Source organism: Mustela nivalis (genome assembly GCF_964662115.1).
Source record: "Mustela nivalis genome assembly, chromosome: 1".
Classification (NCBI taxonomy): Eukaryota; Metazoa; Chordata; class Mammalia; order Carnivora; family Mustelidae; genus Mustela; species Mustela nivalis.
The window spans coordinates 103,400,950-103,415,202 of NC_139020.1; the positions used below are offsets into that span (position 1 = coordinate 103,400,950).

Below are 14,253 nucleotides of genomic sequence, written 5' to 3' on the forward strand. Positions count from 1 at the left end.
GGCGCCTGGGTGGCTCAGTGGGATAAAGCCTCTCCTTTCATGGTCATGATCCCAGGGTCCTGAGATCGAGCCTCACGGAGGGCTCTCTGCTCAGCAGGGAGCCTGCTTCCCTCTCTTTCTGTTTCTGCCTGCCTCTCTGTCTACTTGTGGCCTCTGTCAAATAAATAAATAAATAAATCTTAAAAAAAAAAAAAAACTAGCTTTTTTTTTTAAATAACTATTGCAGAAAGAAAAATAAAGATTAATGAGAAATCAATTAAGTTTTTTATTATAAAACATACTAGACATTTCCATAAGACACAGGGAAAAGATGCTGTCCGGAAATAATTACACACCGAAAATTCAAAAAGACTGACTTTTCATTTATTTCACTTTACCTTGTCTCACTCCAGTTTCAATCCTAGTGCAAAGGTCTGCCTGAGGGGTGGAGAGATGCACTAATGGCCCAGCCCCCGGCATGAAGTTATTGTCAGGATCTTCTGCATATATTCTAGCTTCAAAGGAATGGCCCTGCAGAGTTATTTCTTCCTGGCTCAAAGGAATCTTCTCTCCTGCTGCAATCTGGTAAAAGAAGATGTGCTTCTATGAAAATCCCCTTAATAGCACCTATGAGACTTGGAAGTTGATGGTCTTGCTTTTTTCCACGGAAAATGTACACTTGGGCTTTATAATGAAGCCAAATAAAAATTATTATTTTATCCACCTCCCCGAGTTTGGGGCAAAAACAAAAATAGGTTAAAAAACAGATGCAGCTTGGAAATAATGTATTAATTACAATGGATTTCTAGAGTTTTTAAGTAGAAAAAACAGGTGAACTGATGACTAAATTATAAGAGCAATGTTTTTTCAATGTAATCACAGTTAAAAATTCTTACTGGCAAGATAATCTGTTTTCATTTAAAACATCAGTGCTCAGTTACCAAACCAATCTTTTTTTATAGTTAATTATTAATTGGTGTTTAGGACCACACTCACAGCTATGGCAAAAGTATGGCATTTGTCATCTTTGTTAACCTTTTTTTTTTAAGTTTATTTATTTAAGTAAACTCTATACTCAATGTGGGGCTCAAAGTCCCCACCCTGAAATCAAGAGTCACACGCCCTACCCACTGAGCCAGCCGGCGCCCCATCTTTGTCATCTTCATCACCAAGTGGGTGATAAAGCAAAACAGAAAGGGGAACACAATGGTTTTTTAATTTTATTATGTTAAACCCATACTGTGTGATGCCAGATTATAAACAGGATTACCATCGTTGCTTATCACTACTATAATTATGCTGTTTGTTATGTACTAATACAATAGCCCTCTCTCCTCAACTAGTATAGTTTGGAAAAGGCGATTGGAGGATATGCTGTCATTCTTTCTACTCTCTCCTTAAGTTGTCCTTTAAGATGAGAAAAGGACAAACTGAGAAAGCAAAATATAGAGGGGAAGAAATGAAGTAATTTAGCACCACTTGGAATTAAGCAGGAAAGCATGAAACAGAGGCAAAGATTTCATCTCTTTAACTCTGTAGGTAGGAAAAATCAGGAACTACAGGAGTTAAGAATGAAGGGAAAATGGAGTACACTGAATGCCTTTTTGACATGGTCTTTCAAACCACAGACTCTGCAGCCCTATTGTCTGGGTTCCAATTCTGTTTTTATATTTTGTTCTGGGCTTGTTTCTTAATCTGTTGATGTTTCAGAGGAAAGTGCATATGGTAAGCACTATACCAGTGTTAGCTACTGTCATTTCATTCTTATCCTTTATGATGAGATACTTTTTAATGTTTTAATGAAGAATTCTCTTTGTCTTGCTACAAACAAGGAGAATGACCATGTGTCTGTATTTCACGATGTGATCTTATTTCTAACTATATAGCCCCATTTCATTTTGGCTTATCTTTGCTTATTTTCCTCTCAGGTTGGCTTCTATCTGGGTTCAGAAGAAACATGCCGCAACCAAGCCTCTGAATCTTTGGAAATCTGTGTCTTGTTAGTTTGCTCAGGCTTAGATACTAACTCTTTGGAACTCCTGGACCTTGGCTATTTTCCCCAGCTTCCATGGACAAAGCTACCCACCTGCATCTGCAGCCCAGAGGCTGACATCACTGCAGCCTCATTCTATGGAGTCCTTGCCTCCAGAGGCTGTTCTGAAGCTTGAACTCTTACCTCACTAAATGGCAAGACCCCTTGTTTTACCTCTGACTGGAAGGTGGACTCCAAGTGCCTTGAATGTTGTAAATGAGGTCTGGTGGTATCCATCAGTTCTAGAATCCCTCCCCTGATTAAGAAAAACCTGCGACTCTTTAAAGGGCCTTCAAAGCTCTTGCAATTTCTTGAGAGGCAAAAATAAAAAGTCTCCTAGTTCCCCTTCTTTCCAAAAGCTTTCTCTTCCTTTCCTTAGAAACCTTTTATCCATCATGATCTCAAAATTGTAGACTCCTGGGGCACTGGAGTGGCATAGTCAGTTAAACGTCTGACTCTTGGTTTCAGCTCAAGCCGAGATCTCAGGCTCCTGAGATTGAGCTCTGCTTTGGGCTCTGCACTCAGTGCAGTCTGCCTGAGACCCTCCCCCTTTCCCTCCACCCCTCCCACCGCCTCTAAAAATCAATCAATCAATCAATCAAAAACAAACAAAAAAAATCCAGACTCTCTCAATTACTGCTTCAGAAAAAAAAAAAAATCCCCCTTTCCTTGAATTCTGGAAACAGAACCACTCTTTCCCAAACTTTCTATATTTGCTATAATTTTTCCCTCAGTTACTAACACTAGCCTGATGTGCCTGGTTTTCATTAGCTCCCAAGGATATAGAGGTCCCAGAGAATTTTATGGCTCAATTAAAACCACCAACCATCCCCAAGGAACCAGCAAAAGGAACATCATATTATTGTCCATAGATGTTCTGAAAAGACAAAATTATCAAAATAATCAAGACTTTTATCATCGCAACCAAGCAAAAAAAAAAAAAAATTAGATCCAAATATATAAAGAACCAAGAATCCTACAGAGATCAAAAGTACTTATAGTGCTTAAATATTTTTTCATATTAAAAAAGGCTGTAAAATCAAATGTTTTCAATAATGAGAGTAAAATAGACTAAGTTATTATTCTTATTTGAAAGAATATGCTTTGTGGAACTCTAGTTCAAACTGGCCAGTGTTTCTTGGAAACTTTGTAACAAAGGAATAATTATAGATTTATACTTTTGTAACATACAGTAGACATATCATAGCAATGTCAAAATTTCTAAGCACTTATTCTGAGTGGGCTATACTTATCCTACCAACAACAGTGTGCAAGTCAGCATTTGCATGTGGCTCACTCTATTTGTCTAGATCATTACCTTGATCTTGGTCATTATCTTCATTTCCAGCTCTTCCTTAGCTCATTTCACTGGGGCTAGCATCTGTCCTGCCTCTAAAATCAAATGATGGCCCAGGCCAGAATACTATGGCCTCAGGCAGAGCACGAGGCTTTGGTGTTGAGATAACATGGTCACAAGAAAGCCTCGAGGGCAGCAGCTCACCTGCCTGTTGCCTTAGGCTGCCCCATGCCGAAGAGAACTAATGGTGACAGGTTAGAAATCTGAGTCCATAAAGTAACAATAATGTCACAGCAACAAATGAAATATCATCTTTAACTTCCCATTTCCCTGTCCTCATGACAACTTCCAAGAATTGAACCCTTGTCCAAAGTGACACCATCTTTTAGGAGGCTAGCAGGGAACATATTCTCAAGACTTATCTTTAACAGAAAAAACATTCCCACCCTAAGCTGCCACTCCACCAAGTCAGTTCCTGTGATCATCTCAGTAACAGGATGTTCCACTTGCAGCCTTGTATTCATTTCCATGAAGTAGAAATTGTGCTTTGAGTCCATAATAAACTCCACAGTTCCTAAAATATAAAATACAACGGTCACATTTCAATAGCATATAATCCGTAGAAACCTTCTATGATGTATCACATCAACTTCTTATTAACATATTTTTAAAATTTTATTTTATTTAAATTCAGTTAATTAACAGAGTGTATTATCAGTTTCAGAGGCAGAGTTCAGTGATTTATCAGTTGCATATAACACCCAAGGCTCATTATATCACGTGCCCTCCCCAATGTCCATCACCCAGTTACCCCTTCCCCCCACCCTGCTCCACTCCAGCAACCCTCAGTTTCCTATAGTTAAGAGTCTCTTATGGTTTGTCTCCCAAAACCAGAGAGAGAAACAAATCACATCAACTTTTAATGCTGCTTTAATTCAATGGTAAACAAATGGTAAACATTATGCATTTCGAGAAGAAAATAACTTACATTTTGCAGCAGCAAATGAGCCTTAATAAAAAATAGGGAGCCATACCTGAAATCTAGCAACAAAAAGTATGTTTGTGGTTTTCAGTAAAGGGTAAGCCCAAGTTCTGAGTAGGGTCAACTGCTGCAGCAGCAAGAACACGTCTGGACCATGTGTTACGGCTTTGGTGCACGGGGATCCCTGGAGGCTCACACTGTGACATCCCATCTCACTCTCACCCGGTAGAAAAAATATAATAGTATTTTTGCCTCCTGATTGTGGGCTTTGGAGGTTTCCTTTAAAAGTCCTTTTGCTGGTGATCCAGTGGAAGACTGCTTAGCAACAAAAGCTACATCTTTCCCACCCTTATTAAGGTGTAATTTCATATAACAAAATTTACCCATTTTAAGTGTAGTGAAGTGTGTTGAGTTTCAATCGCAATTGAATACAGTCATAGAACCACCACCACCGCCACCATGAAAATGCAAAACATTTCCATTATCCAAAATGTTCCCTTGTTCCCCTTTGAAGTCAGTCCCTTCCCTGGGTCACTGGCTCCAGGCAACCATAGTTTTTTTCCCACTGTCATATAAATGAAATCATATACTACGTAGTTTTTTGTGTTTGAGGTTTTTTCCACTTAGCTGAAAGTTAGTTCCATATAATTTAAGATAGTTTCTCAAACTGTGGGTCATAACTCATTAGTGCCTTGTAAAAATTCAGCGAAGACTTCCACTTTCTGGTCCATAAGAAGCTAAGAAGTCACCATTCTAACCTGACAGGAGTAAAAAGCCAAATAAACTGAAAAATCAACAATTTTTCTCAGACCCATCAGAGATATAAAGTCGTAGGGCAAACTGCTGACCCCAAAATCGGAGAGACAGGCAAATACAGAGATTCAAAACTTACTGGAACAGGAACTCATGAACAAAACTTCTAAGGGAACAAGTACCAGAGAAGGAAAAACTGGGTGTAACTGACGAGTTGCTAGACGCTCATGTGGACAACTGTGAGTTACAACCTCCAAGGACAGCCCCCTGTATTACCTGCAGAAGCTCTATCAGGTCCTCACAGTGAATACTGGAGAAAAATCCCCTTGAGCCTCTCACAGCAGAAAGGGAAAAGGAATCATCTGAAGTACACCAGAGTTCTGTTCTGACCAAGATTTGTCCATAAGAGAACTATTTTACTAGAGCCTAAACTATGGGCTTTTCATCAGAGCCTAATTAACAGACGTGGAGGAAGGGAAATACACAACTCCAGCCATCCTGCCCCCATAAGTGAATAAATCAAAACAAGTAAGCAAAACCAAAAACAAACAAACAAAAAACCCCAAACTGAGACACACTGGTGAAATTCAGGGCCCAAGCTCACCAACATACTTAAGCTGTAATCCTAGGAATACAGAACAGCTCTCCTTCCCCACACCTAACCACCACATACTAAAGACCTGTTCACCACAGTTCTTTTTAACCTGGTACCTCAGGTCAAATTACAAGGCACAGTAAGAGGCAAAAAAACAGTTTAAAGAGACTGAAAAAGCATCAGAATGTGACTCAGAAATGACAGAAATATTGGAATAATCAGACCAAGAACTTCTTTTTAAAATATATATATACTTTTAATTTATTTGTCAGAAAGAGGGAGAGAGGACAGCAGGGAGAGCAGCAGGCAGAGGGACAGGCAGGTTCCCCACTGGGCAAGGAGCCTGATGTGGGGCTTGATCCCGGGACCCTGGGATCATGACCTGAGCTGAAGGCAGATGCTTAACCAACTGAGCCACCCAGGCATCCCAGACCAAGAACTTACAAACATTCTGATTAGTACAGTAATAGGTTTAATGGGAAAAGTAGACACATGCAAGAACCTACATAGATAAGATTCCTTGGAAATTCAAGGAATCAAAAAGAAATGCTAGAAATCAAAACATGGTAATAGAAATGAAGAATACCTTTGGTGGGCTCATCAGTAGACTGGACACAGCTAAGAAAAGAATCTCTGAGCTTGAGAATATGACAACAGAAACTTCCAAAACTAAAAGTGAAGACAAAAAAGACTGAAAAAAACAAAGCAGACTACCCAAGAACTGTGGACTAGACAAGGTGTAACATATACATAAATGGGAATACCAAAAAATAAAAGAGAAAGGACCAGAAACAGTATCTGCAGCAATAACGACTAAGAATTTTCTCAAATTAATATCGAGACACTGAACACACATCTCTGGAAGGTCAGAGAACACTAAGCAGGACAAATGCCAAAAAACACCCAAAACCCTATACCTAGGCATATCATTTCCAAAGTACAGAAAACAAAAATGAATGAATGAATGAATGAATCCTGAAAAAATCTGGGGCTGAGGGGAAACACCTCACTTATAAAGGAGAAAAGGTAAGAATTACATATGACTTCTCTTCAGAAACCATGCAAGCAAGAAGAGTAGAGTGTTATTTAGTCTTAAGTGAAAAAAAATCAACTTGGTATTCTGTTACCTTGTGGAGTTATCCTTCCGAGTGAAGGAGAAATAGGGACTGTTTCAGATAAATAAAAATTGAGAAAATTTATTGGCAGCAGATCTGTCTCACAAGAAAATAGGTCGATATTCCAAAAAGACAAAAACCTTAACGTGTATGCACCTAAGAAGAGAGTGTCAAATACATGGAATTAAAAACTGAGACCTACAAGGAAAAAACTGAGACCTGCAAATAGATGAATCCACTAATACAGCTGGAGATTTTAACACCACTCTATCAGAAATGGACAAATCTCGCAGGCAGAAAAATAAGGACATAGTTGAACTCAATAGCACCACTGATAAACTGGACATATCGATGTCTACACACTACTTTATCCAGTAATAGCACATTGCATATTCTCAAACTCACAGGAACATTCAACAAGACAGACCACATTCAGGGTCACAGAAAAAAACTAAACAAATTTAAAGGAATAGATATACAATGTTTGCTCTCAAGACCGTAATTAAATTAAGAATCAATTGAACTAGAAATCAGTAATAGAAAGATAGCTAGGAAAAAAGTCCCCAAATACTTGGAGATTAAATAACACAGCACCAAGTAACACATGGACCAAAGAAGAAATCCCAACTGAATTTTAAAAATATTTTAAACTAAATGAAAATAGAAATACAACTTTTCAAAAATTGTGAGATGTACTGAAAGCAGTGCTTAGGGGGAAATTTATAGCACTGAATCCATATATTTGAAGAGAAGAAAGATCTAAAATTAAGCTTCCATTTTAGGAAATTAGAAAGAGAACAGCAAATTAATTCTAAAGTAAGCAAGAGAAAAGAAATAATAGAGTAGAAATCTATGAAACTGAAAATAGAAAATCTACAGAGAAGACCAATAAAACCAGAAGTCAGTTCTTCGACAAGATCAATAACATACATAAGCTTCTAGCCACGTTGTTTAAGAAAAGAAACAGAGAGGAGACAAATTATTAATATCAGAAATGAAAGAAGGGAAATTACTATAGGTCTTACGGTTGTAAATAGGATATTGAAAGTATTTTATGAACAACTCTATGCCCATTAATTTGAAAACTTAGATGAAAGAGACCAATTCCTTGAAAGACATAATCTGCCATAAGTCACATAAGAAAGAAAATCACTCTGTAATAATCTGAACAGGCCTCTATCTACTAAGGAATTTGAAATAATCATTAATAACCTCCCAAGCCTCTAAAATAGACCCAGATTGGTTCACTGGTGAGTTCTACCAAACACTGAAGGTAGAATTTATACCAATTTTCTATAATCTCTTCCAGAACATAGAAGACAGAATACTTCCTAACTCATTTTATGAGACCAGCATTATCTTAATACCAAAAACGAGAGAAAGATTTTTACAATATCTCTTATGAACATGGATGCAATTCCTTAACAAGATATTAGCAAATCAAATCCAATAATGTACCAAAATAAGAATATGCCATGACCAAATAGGATTTATCCCAGGTATGCAAGGCTGGTCCAACATTTAAAAATCAATTAATGTAATCCATAACATCAACAAGCTAAAGCAGAATCAAATGACTGTATTAATAGATGCAGAAAAAGTACTGGATGAAATCCAATACCTAATTATAATAAAACTCTCAATAAGCTACTAACAGAGAGGAACTTCCTAATTTGATAAAGAAGATTTACAAGAACCCACAGCTAAGATTATATTTAACAGTGAGAAACTAGATTTCCTACTGAGAAGAGAAATAAGGGAAGAATGTCCATTTTCACCACTCCTTTTCAACATCACACTGAATGTTCTAGTAATGCAATTAAAAAAGGAAATAAAAGGTATGTGGATTGAGAAGAAAGAAATGTCACTGTCTCATCACAGATGACTTGTCTATGTAGAAAAATCCAAAAGAATTGACAAACTCCTGGAACTAAAAAGTGGTCATTAACAAGCAGGATATAAAGTTAATATAAAAAATGAATTGTTTTATTATATACCAACGATGAACAAGTAGAATTTGAAATTAAAAACACAATACCATCTACACAAACACCCCCAAAATGAAATAAGTATAAATCTAACAAAGTATGTATGTATAAGATCTATATGAGAAAATTATAAAACTCTGATGAAAGTAGTCAAGGAAGAACAAAATGGGGAGATATTCCACGTTCACGGAAAGGAAGACTTAACCTTGGTTAGATGTCAGTTCTCCCCACTTGTTGTACAGAGATAACATAATCCCAATTAAAATTCCAGCAAGTTATTTTGTAGATATTAAAAAACTGATTTTAGTGTTTTATAGGGAGAGGCAAAAGACCCAGAGTAGTTAATTCAATATTGAAGGAGAATAACAAAGTTGGAGGACCGACACTGAGTTTAAGATTTATTATAAAGCTACAGTATTCAAAATAATGAAGTACCAGGGAAATAATAAACAGATCAGTGGAACAGAATTGGCAGCTCAGAAGTCGACCTATATAAATATAGTCAATTGATCTTTGACAAAGGAGCAAAGGCATATAATGGAGCAAAGACAGTCTTTCCAAAAAAAAAAAAAAAGGTGCTGGAATGGTGTTATTGTATATGTCTTACATACCAAAAAATGACTCTAGACACAGATCTTATGCTCTCAAAAATTAACTTAAAATGGACCATAGAGCTAAATTGGGAACACAAAACTATAAAATTCCTAGAAGATAATAGAAAAAAACCTAGATGACCTTGGGTATGGTGATACCTTTTTAGGTACAATAGCAAAGGCATGATTCATTAAAGAAATAACTGATGAGCCAGGCTTCATTAAAATTAAAAACTTCTGCTCTGGAAAAGATAATGTCAAGAGGATGAGAAGACAAACCACAGACTGGGAGAAAATATTTGCTATGACACCTCTGATGATGGACTACTATCAGAAATTTATTAAGGAGTCATAAAACTCAGTAACAAGAAAACTAACAAACCAATTTAAAAAATGGGCAAAACACCTAAACAGACCTTACTAAAGAAGAAACATAGATGGCAAGCAGACATATGAGAAGATGATCCAGTCATGTTATTACGGAAATGCAAATTTAAATGAGGTACAACTACACACCTATTAGAATAGAACACTGATAATACCAAATGCTAGTGGAGATGTGGAGCAACAGGAACTCTCCTACATTGTTGGTGAGGATGCAAAATGGTACCGCCACTCTGGAAGAAACTTTGGCAGTTTCATACAACACTAAACATATTCTTACCATACAACCCATGATGTTTACCTAATAAACTGAAACTATGCTTACATAGAACTCTGCACACAGGTTCTTATAACAGTTTTATTTATAATTACCAAACTTAGAAAGCAACCAAGATATCCTTCAGTAGGTGACAGGATAAATCATGGTGCATCCAGACAATGGAATATTATTCAACACTAAACAGAACTGATCGACCCATAAAAAGACATGGAGGAAACTTAAATGCATATTATTAAGTGATAAAAACCAATCTTAAAAGGCTACAAACTATTATGTTCAGCAAAATAAGTCAATCAAAGAAAGACAATTATCATATGATCTCCCTGATATGAGGAAGTTGAGAGGCAACATGGGGGGTTTGGAGGGGTAGGAAAGGAATAAACGAAACAAGGTGGGATCGGGAGGGAGACAAACCATAAGAGACTCTTAATCTCACAAAACAAACTGAGGGTTGCCGGAGGGAGGGGGGTAGGAGGAGGGTGGTAGGGTTATGGACATTGGGGAAGGTATATACTATGGTGAGTGCTGTGAAGTGTGTAAACCTGGCATTCACAGACCTGACCCCTGGGGCTAATAATACATTATATGTTAATTTTTAAAAAAGAGGCTACAACCTGTATGATTCCAACTATATGACATTCTGGAAAAGGCAGAACTATGGAGGCAACAGAAAGGTCAGAGACTGTTAGGAGTTAAAGATAGGAAGGGATAAAGAGCAGAGCACAGAGGCTATATAGGGCATTGAAAGTACTCTGTGCAATACTACAAAAGGTGCATACACGTCATTACACATTTTTCCAAATGTATACTGTACAACAATGTCATAGAACACACAATATCAAGAGTGAACACTAATGTAAATTATGGATTCTGGGTGATAATGATGTGTCATTGTAGGTTTGTTGACTATAACAAATGAACCCCTCTGGTGTGGATGCTGACACTTGGGGAGGCTGTGCAAGGGTGGAGGTGGGGAATATGGCAACTCTGCTCAATTTAGCTGTGAACCAATTAAAGTTTACTAATTTTAAGAGATGAAAGAAAGCATTTTAGTGATTTTATTTTAAAATGGGATAGAAAATATCAAATAGCATTACTCATAATTAAGATAAGTACTGTTTAGTGAATTTTTTTCCAACTATACATGTATACAGACATAAATACATACATATACATACTTATGTGTACATGCGGGGTCTCAATGTAAAATGTATTTCTTAATGTGGGTATAATTTGTTTGAAAGACAATGATTTAAAAGTTGTAAGTTTCTTTTGCCTTCTGAACATCAATAAATGATTATGTCTTCTTGTCCATTCAAAGTAAATCTTAGCGTACCTGCTCCAACATAATTTACAGCTTTAGCAGCTCTGACTGCAGCTTCTCCAAGCTTTTTTCTTATTTCAGGTTTAATACCAGGCTATGAAAAAATATTTAAAATAAATTTCCATTAGTTCTTTGCCCTACTAGAAATTTCTGCTAAGATCCAATATTGCATTTCTAGGTATCAAATATTACACTAAAGAGTTAATATGGATAAATAGCTAATGCTATATATTTCATCAAGAAATACATCCTATACCACAGTCAACAGCTCCATACCAAACCTTAATCATTCGGTTAGTAATTTCTATGAACTGTAGATATTATTCAGCATAATGATATATCAATCTCCTATGTACCTATATAAGAACTTTCATGACTATATATTTAATTACATGTATCAACATGAAAACTCTGAATGATCATTGTATTATTTAAAGATGGTAGAGCAATCTGGGCCATGTGACCAATAATTATCTTGGAATAATGGTAAACCTTAAGAGTCCAACCTAGTAAGAAAGGTTCATAGAAAGAAATGTAGGTTAAAAAGTAGTCAAAGGTTTTAACATGTTAAAACAGTGCTCTACAGCCACATACTTATGCAATCACTACTTGAAAATAAGGCTTTACTGAAATTATTGTTGACATTTACTTTGAATGATACAATATAGTCTGCAGCAGAAATTAAAATCTGAATACAGTATGAGAGCAACAAACTGATTAACCAGAAACCTCAGATCCCTGACCTTTTACAAGTACTGAAAAAAACAAAAAACAAAAACCATGTAGAAAGCCTTGGACAAGAAAGCCTACGGCAGTAGTAGGCTCAAAGAAACGTAAATCCAAAAAGGGGTAGGAGTAGGCCTTCTAGGCATAGGCCTTGACCCAGAGGACAACTGAAACCAATCAAGAGACAGACCCAAAGAGATGTAACAATTAATTCCAAGGGGGAAAAGTTGCCAAGTAAGAGCAAATCTCCTTCCTCTACAATAAATCTCTATGGCAGGAAGATGACTAATATATTTTAGGGACACCTCAAACAGAAGTTAAAATAAAAGAAACTTCAAAAAAAAAATTCAGTGAACCAGGCCAATCCATTCTTCAAACATTCCCATTAAATTTTAAAATTTATATGGAATTATTACATAATTGCTCCCTATAAGTCAGATTCAGATCTTCCTCAACTTAAAGTGGGGTAGTGCCCAGATAAACCCAACTTAAGTTAAAAATATCGGAAGTTGAAAATTCACTTAAATACATGTAACCTACCAAACATCCTAACTAAGCTTAGTCTACTTTGTAAGTGTGCTCAGAACACTTAAGGTGGCCTACAGTTGGGAAGAATCATCTAACACAACAGCTATTCCATAATAAAAAGCTGAACATCTCATGTGATTTGCTGAATACCGAGCACAGAGGGTATACAAGAAGGTACAGGTAAGAACGATTTTGTTTACCCTCCTGACTATGAGGCTGACTGGCTCACTGTTGTTGCCCAGGAGAGTATCATACCACATATAGAGCCCGGGAAAAGATCAAATTCAAAATTCAAAGTACTTCTATTAAATGTGTATGACTTTTGTACCACTGTAAAGCCAAAATATTCTAAGTTGAACCATGGTGAAGTCAGGGACAGTCTGTGCTTGGATCAGAGTAGGTTTTCCTAGATACCATCCAGAAGGATCATGGCCCTCAGTATGGTAGCCTGGGAATTTCAACCCCCTCATCCCCAAGGCTTCAGTGGGGCCTCATCTTTTACTACTCCTGGGAAGCAATTATTCAGCAGGACTCTGGAGGAGACACTACCTTCACCGCTTTCTGATGTGAAACTCAGAGGGATTGAGGTTTACCTTATAGAGAAGCTTGCAAAGTTCTTTATAAGGTCCTTACCCCTGGGGCTTCCTCAATGATCTTCTGATGCCTCCTCTGTACACTACAGTCTCTTTCAAACAAGTACACAGCATTGCCATGGTAGTCACCAAACACCTGGACTTCTACATGCCTATTTAAAAACCCAATGAGAAAATTTCGACTTGTAGAATGAACATTATAGAAAAAAAATTACATACATGAAGTGACTAGGAAATAAGAAAACATAGGAGACTATATTTACAGCCTCAGAGTAGGTGCAAGTCACAAGTACAAACTGTCAAGGAAAGCTGATAAATCTCACATCAAAATTACAAATTATAGTCACTTTTCATGCATTCTCAAAAAACCAAAGATAACTTTTTTATCAGGAGATTTTTATTTCATTTTTTATTATTTTAAAAAAAGATTTATTCATCTATTTTAGAGAGAGAGAGCAAGCAGAGGGAGAGGCAGAGGGAGAGAGAGAATCCTGAGGCATACTCTCCACTGAGCACAGAGCCTGATACAGGGCTTGATCCCAAGACCCTGAGATCATGATCTGAGCTGAAATCAAGAGTCAGCTGCTTAAATGACTGAGCCACCCAGGCACCCTATAATCAGGGGATTTTTAAAAATCAACTCTCATGGTCAGATTTTATAAACTCAGGCAGACTAAAAGTTATAATGGCTCATCCATAAGAAGGTTAAGGAATAAATCAGTATAGATCATGAATTTTTAAAAAATATTACTAATGTTATTATCATAAAAACAAAAAAGGCACTTTAATGTTGAATCTAAAATAGTAAAATTATGAGAAATTATATTAAGAGTAAATGCACAGAACATTTAAGAAAATGAGGGTACACAGACCATTTGGTGAGCATGAAAGCATTCTTCTCAGTAGGTTTATTCTGATAGGTTCACTGTGTAGTTTACCTCACATATTCACCACCATGATGGAGAAATGAATGACTAGCAAATGTTTTTTCTGTTGATTTTTTAAAATAAAAATCGTCAAAAAGAAATAATGATAAAAGAAAAACCAAGAAGGGTCTTGTAAATGTACTGTTGTAGCACAATAG

The 14,253-nt window shown here is 36.7% G+C and overlaps 1 protein-coding gene across 8 annotated transcripts in view; it reads right to left on the reverse strand.

Annotated features, from left to right (window-relative positions):
• Window positions 1-14,253, reverse strand: part of MCCC1 (methylcrotonyl-CoA carboxylase subunit 1) — a 59,050-nt gene that overhangs the window by 21,501 nt on the left and 23,296 nt on the right. For all 8 annotated transcript variants that reach the window (XM_082692359.1, XM_082692355.1, XM_082692358.1 and 5 more), the window contains 4 exons: window positions 13,210-13,321; window positions 11,335-11,416; window positions 3,755-3,882; window positions 378-561 (listed from right to left, as the gene is read on the reverse strand). In XM_082692359.1, coding sequence (XP_082548485.1) covers window positions 378-561; window positions 3,755-3,882; window positions 11,335-11,416; window positions 13,210-13,321 — 506 coding nt within the window. The remainder of the gene's footprint in view (window positions 1-377; window positions 562-3,754; window positions 3,883-11,334; window positions 11,417-13,209; window positions 13,322-14,253) is intronic.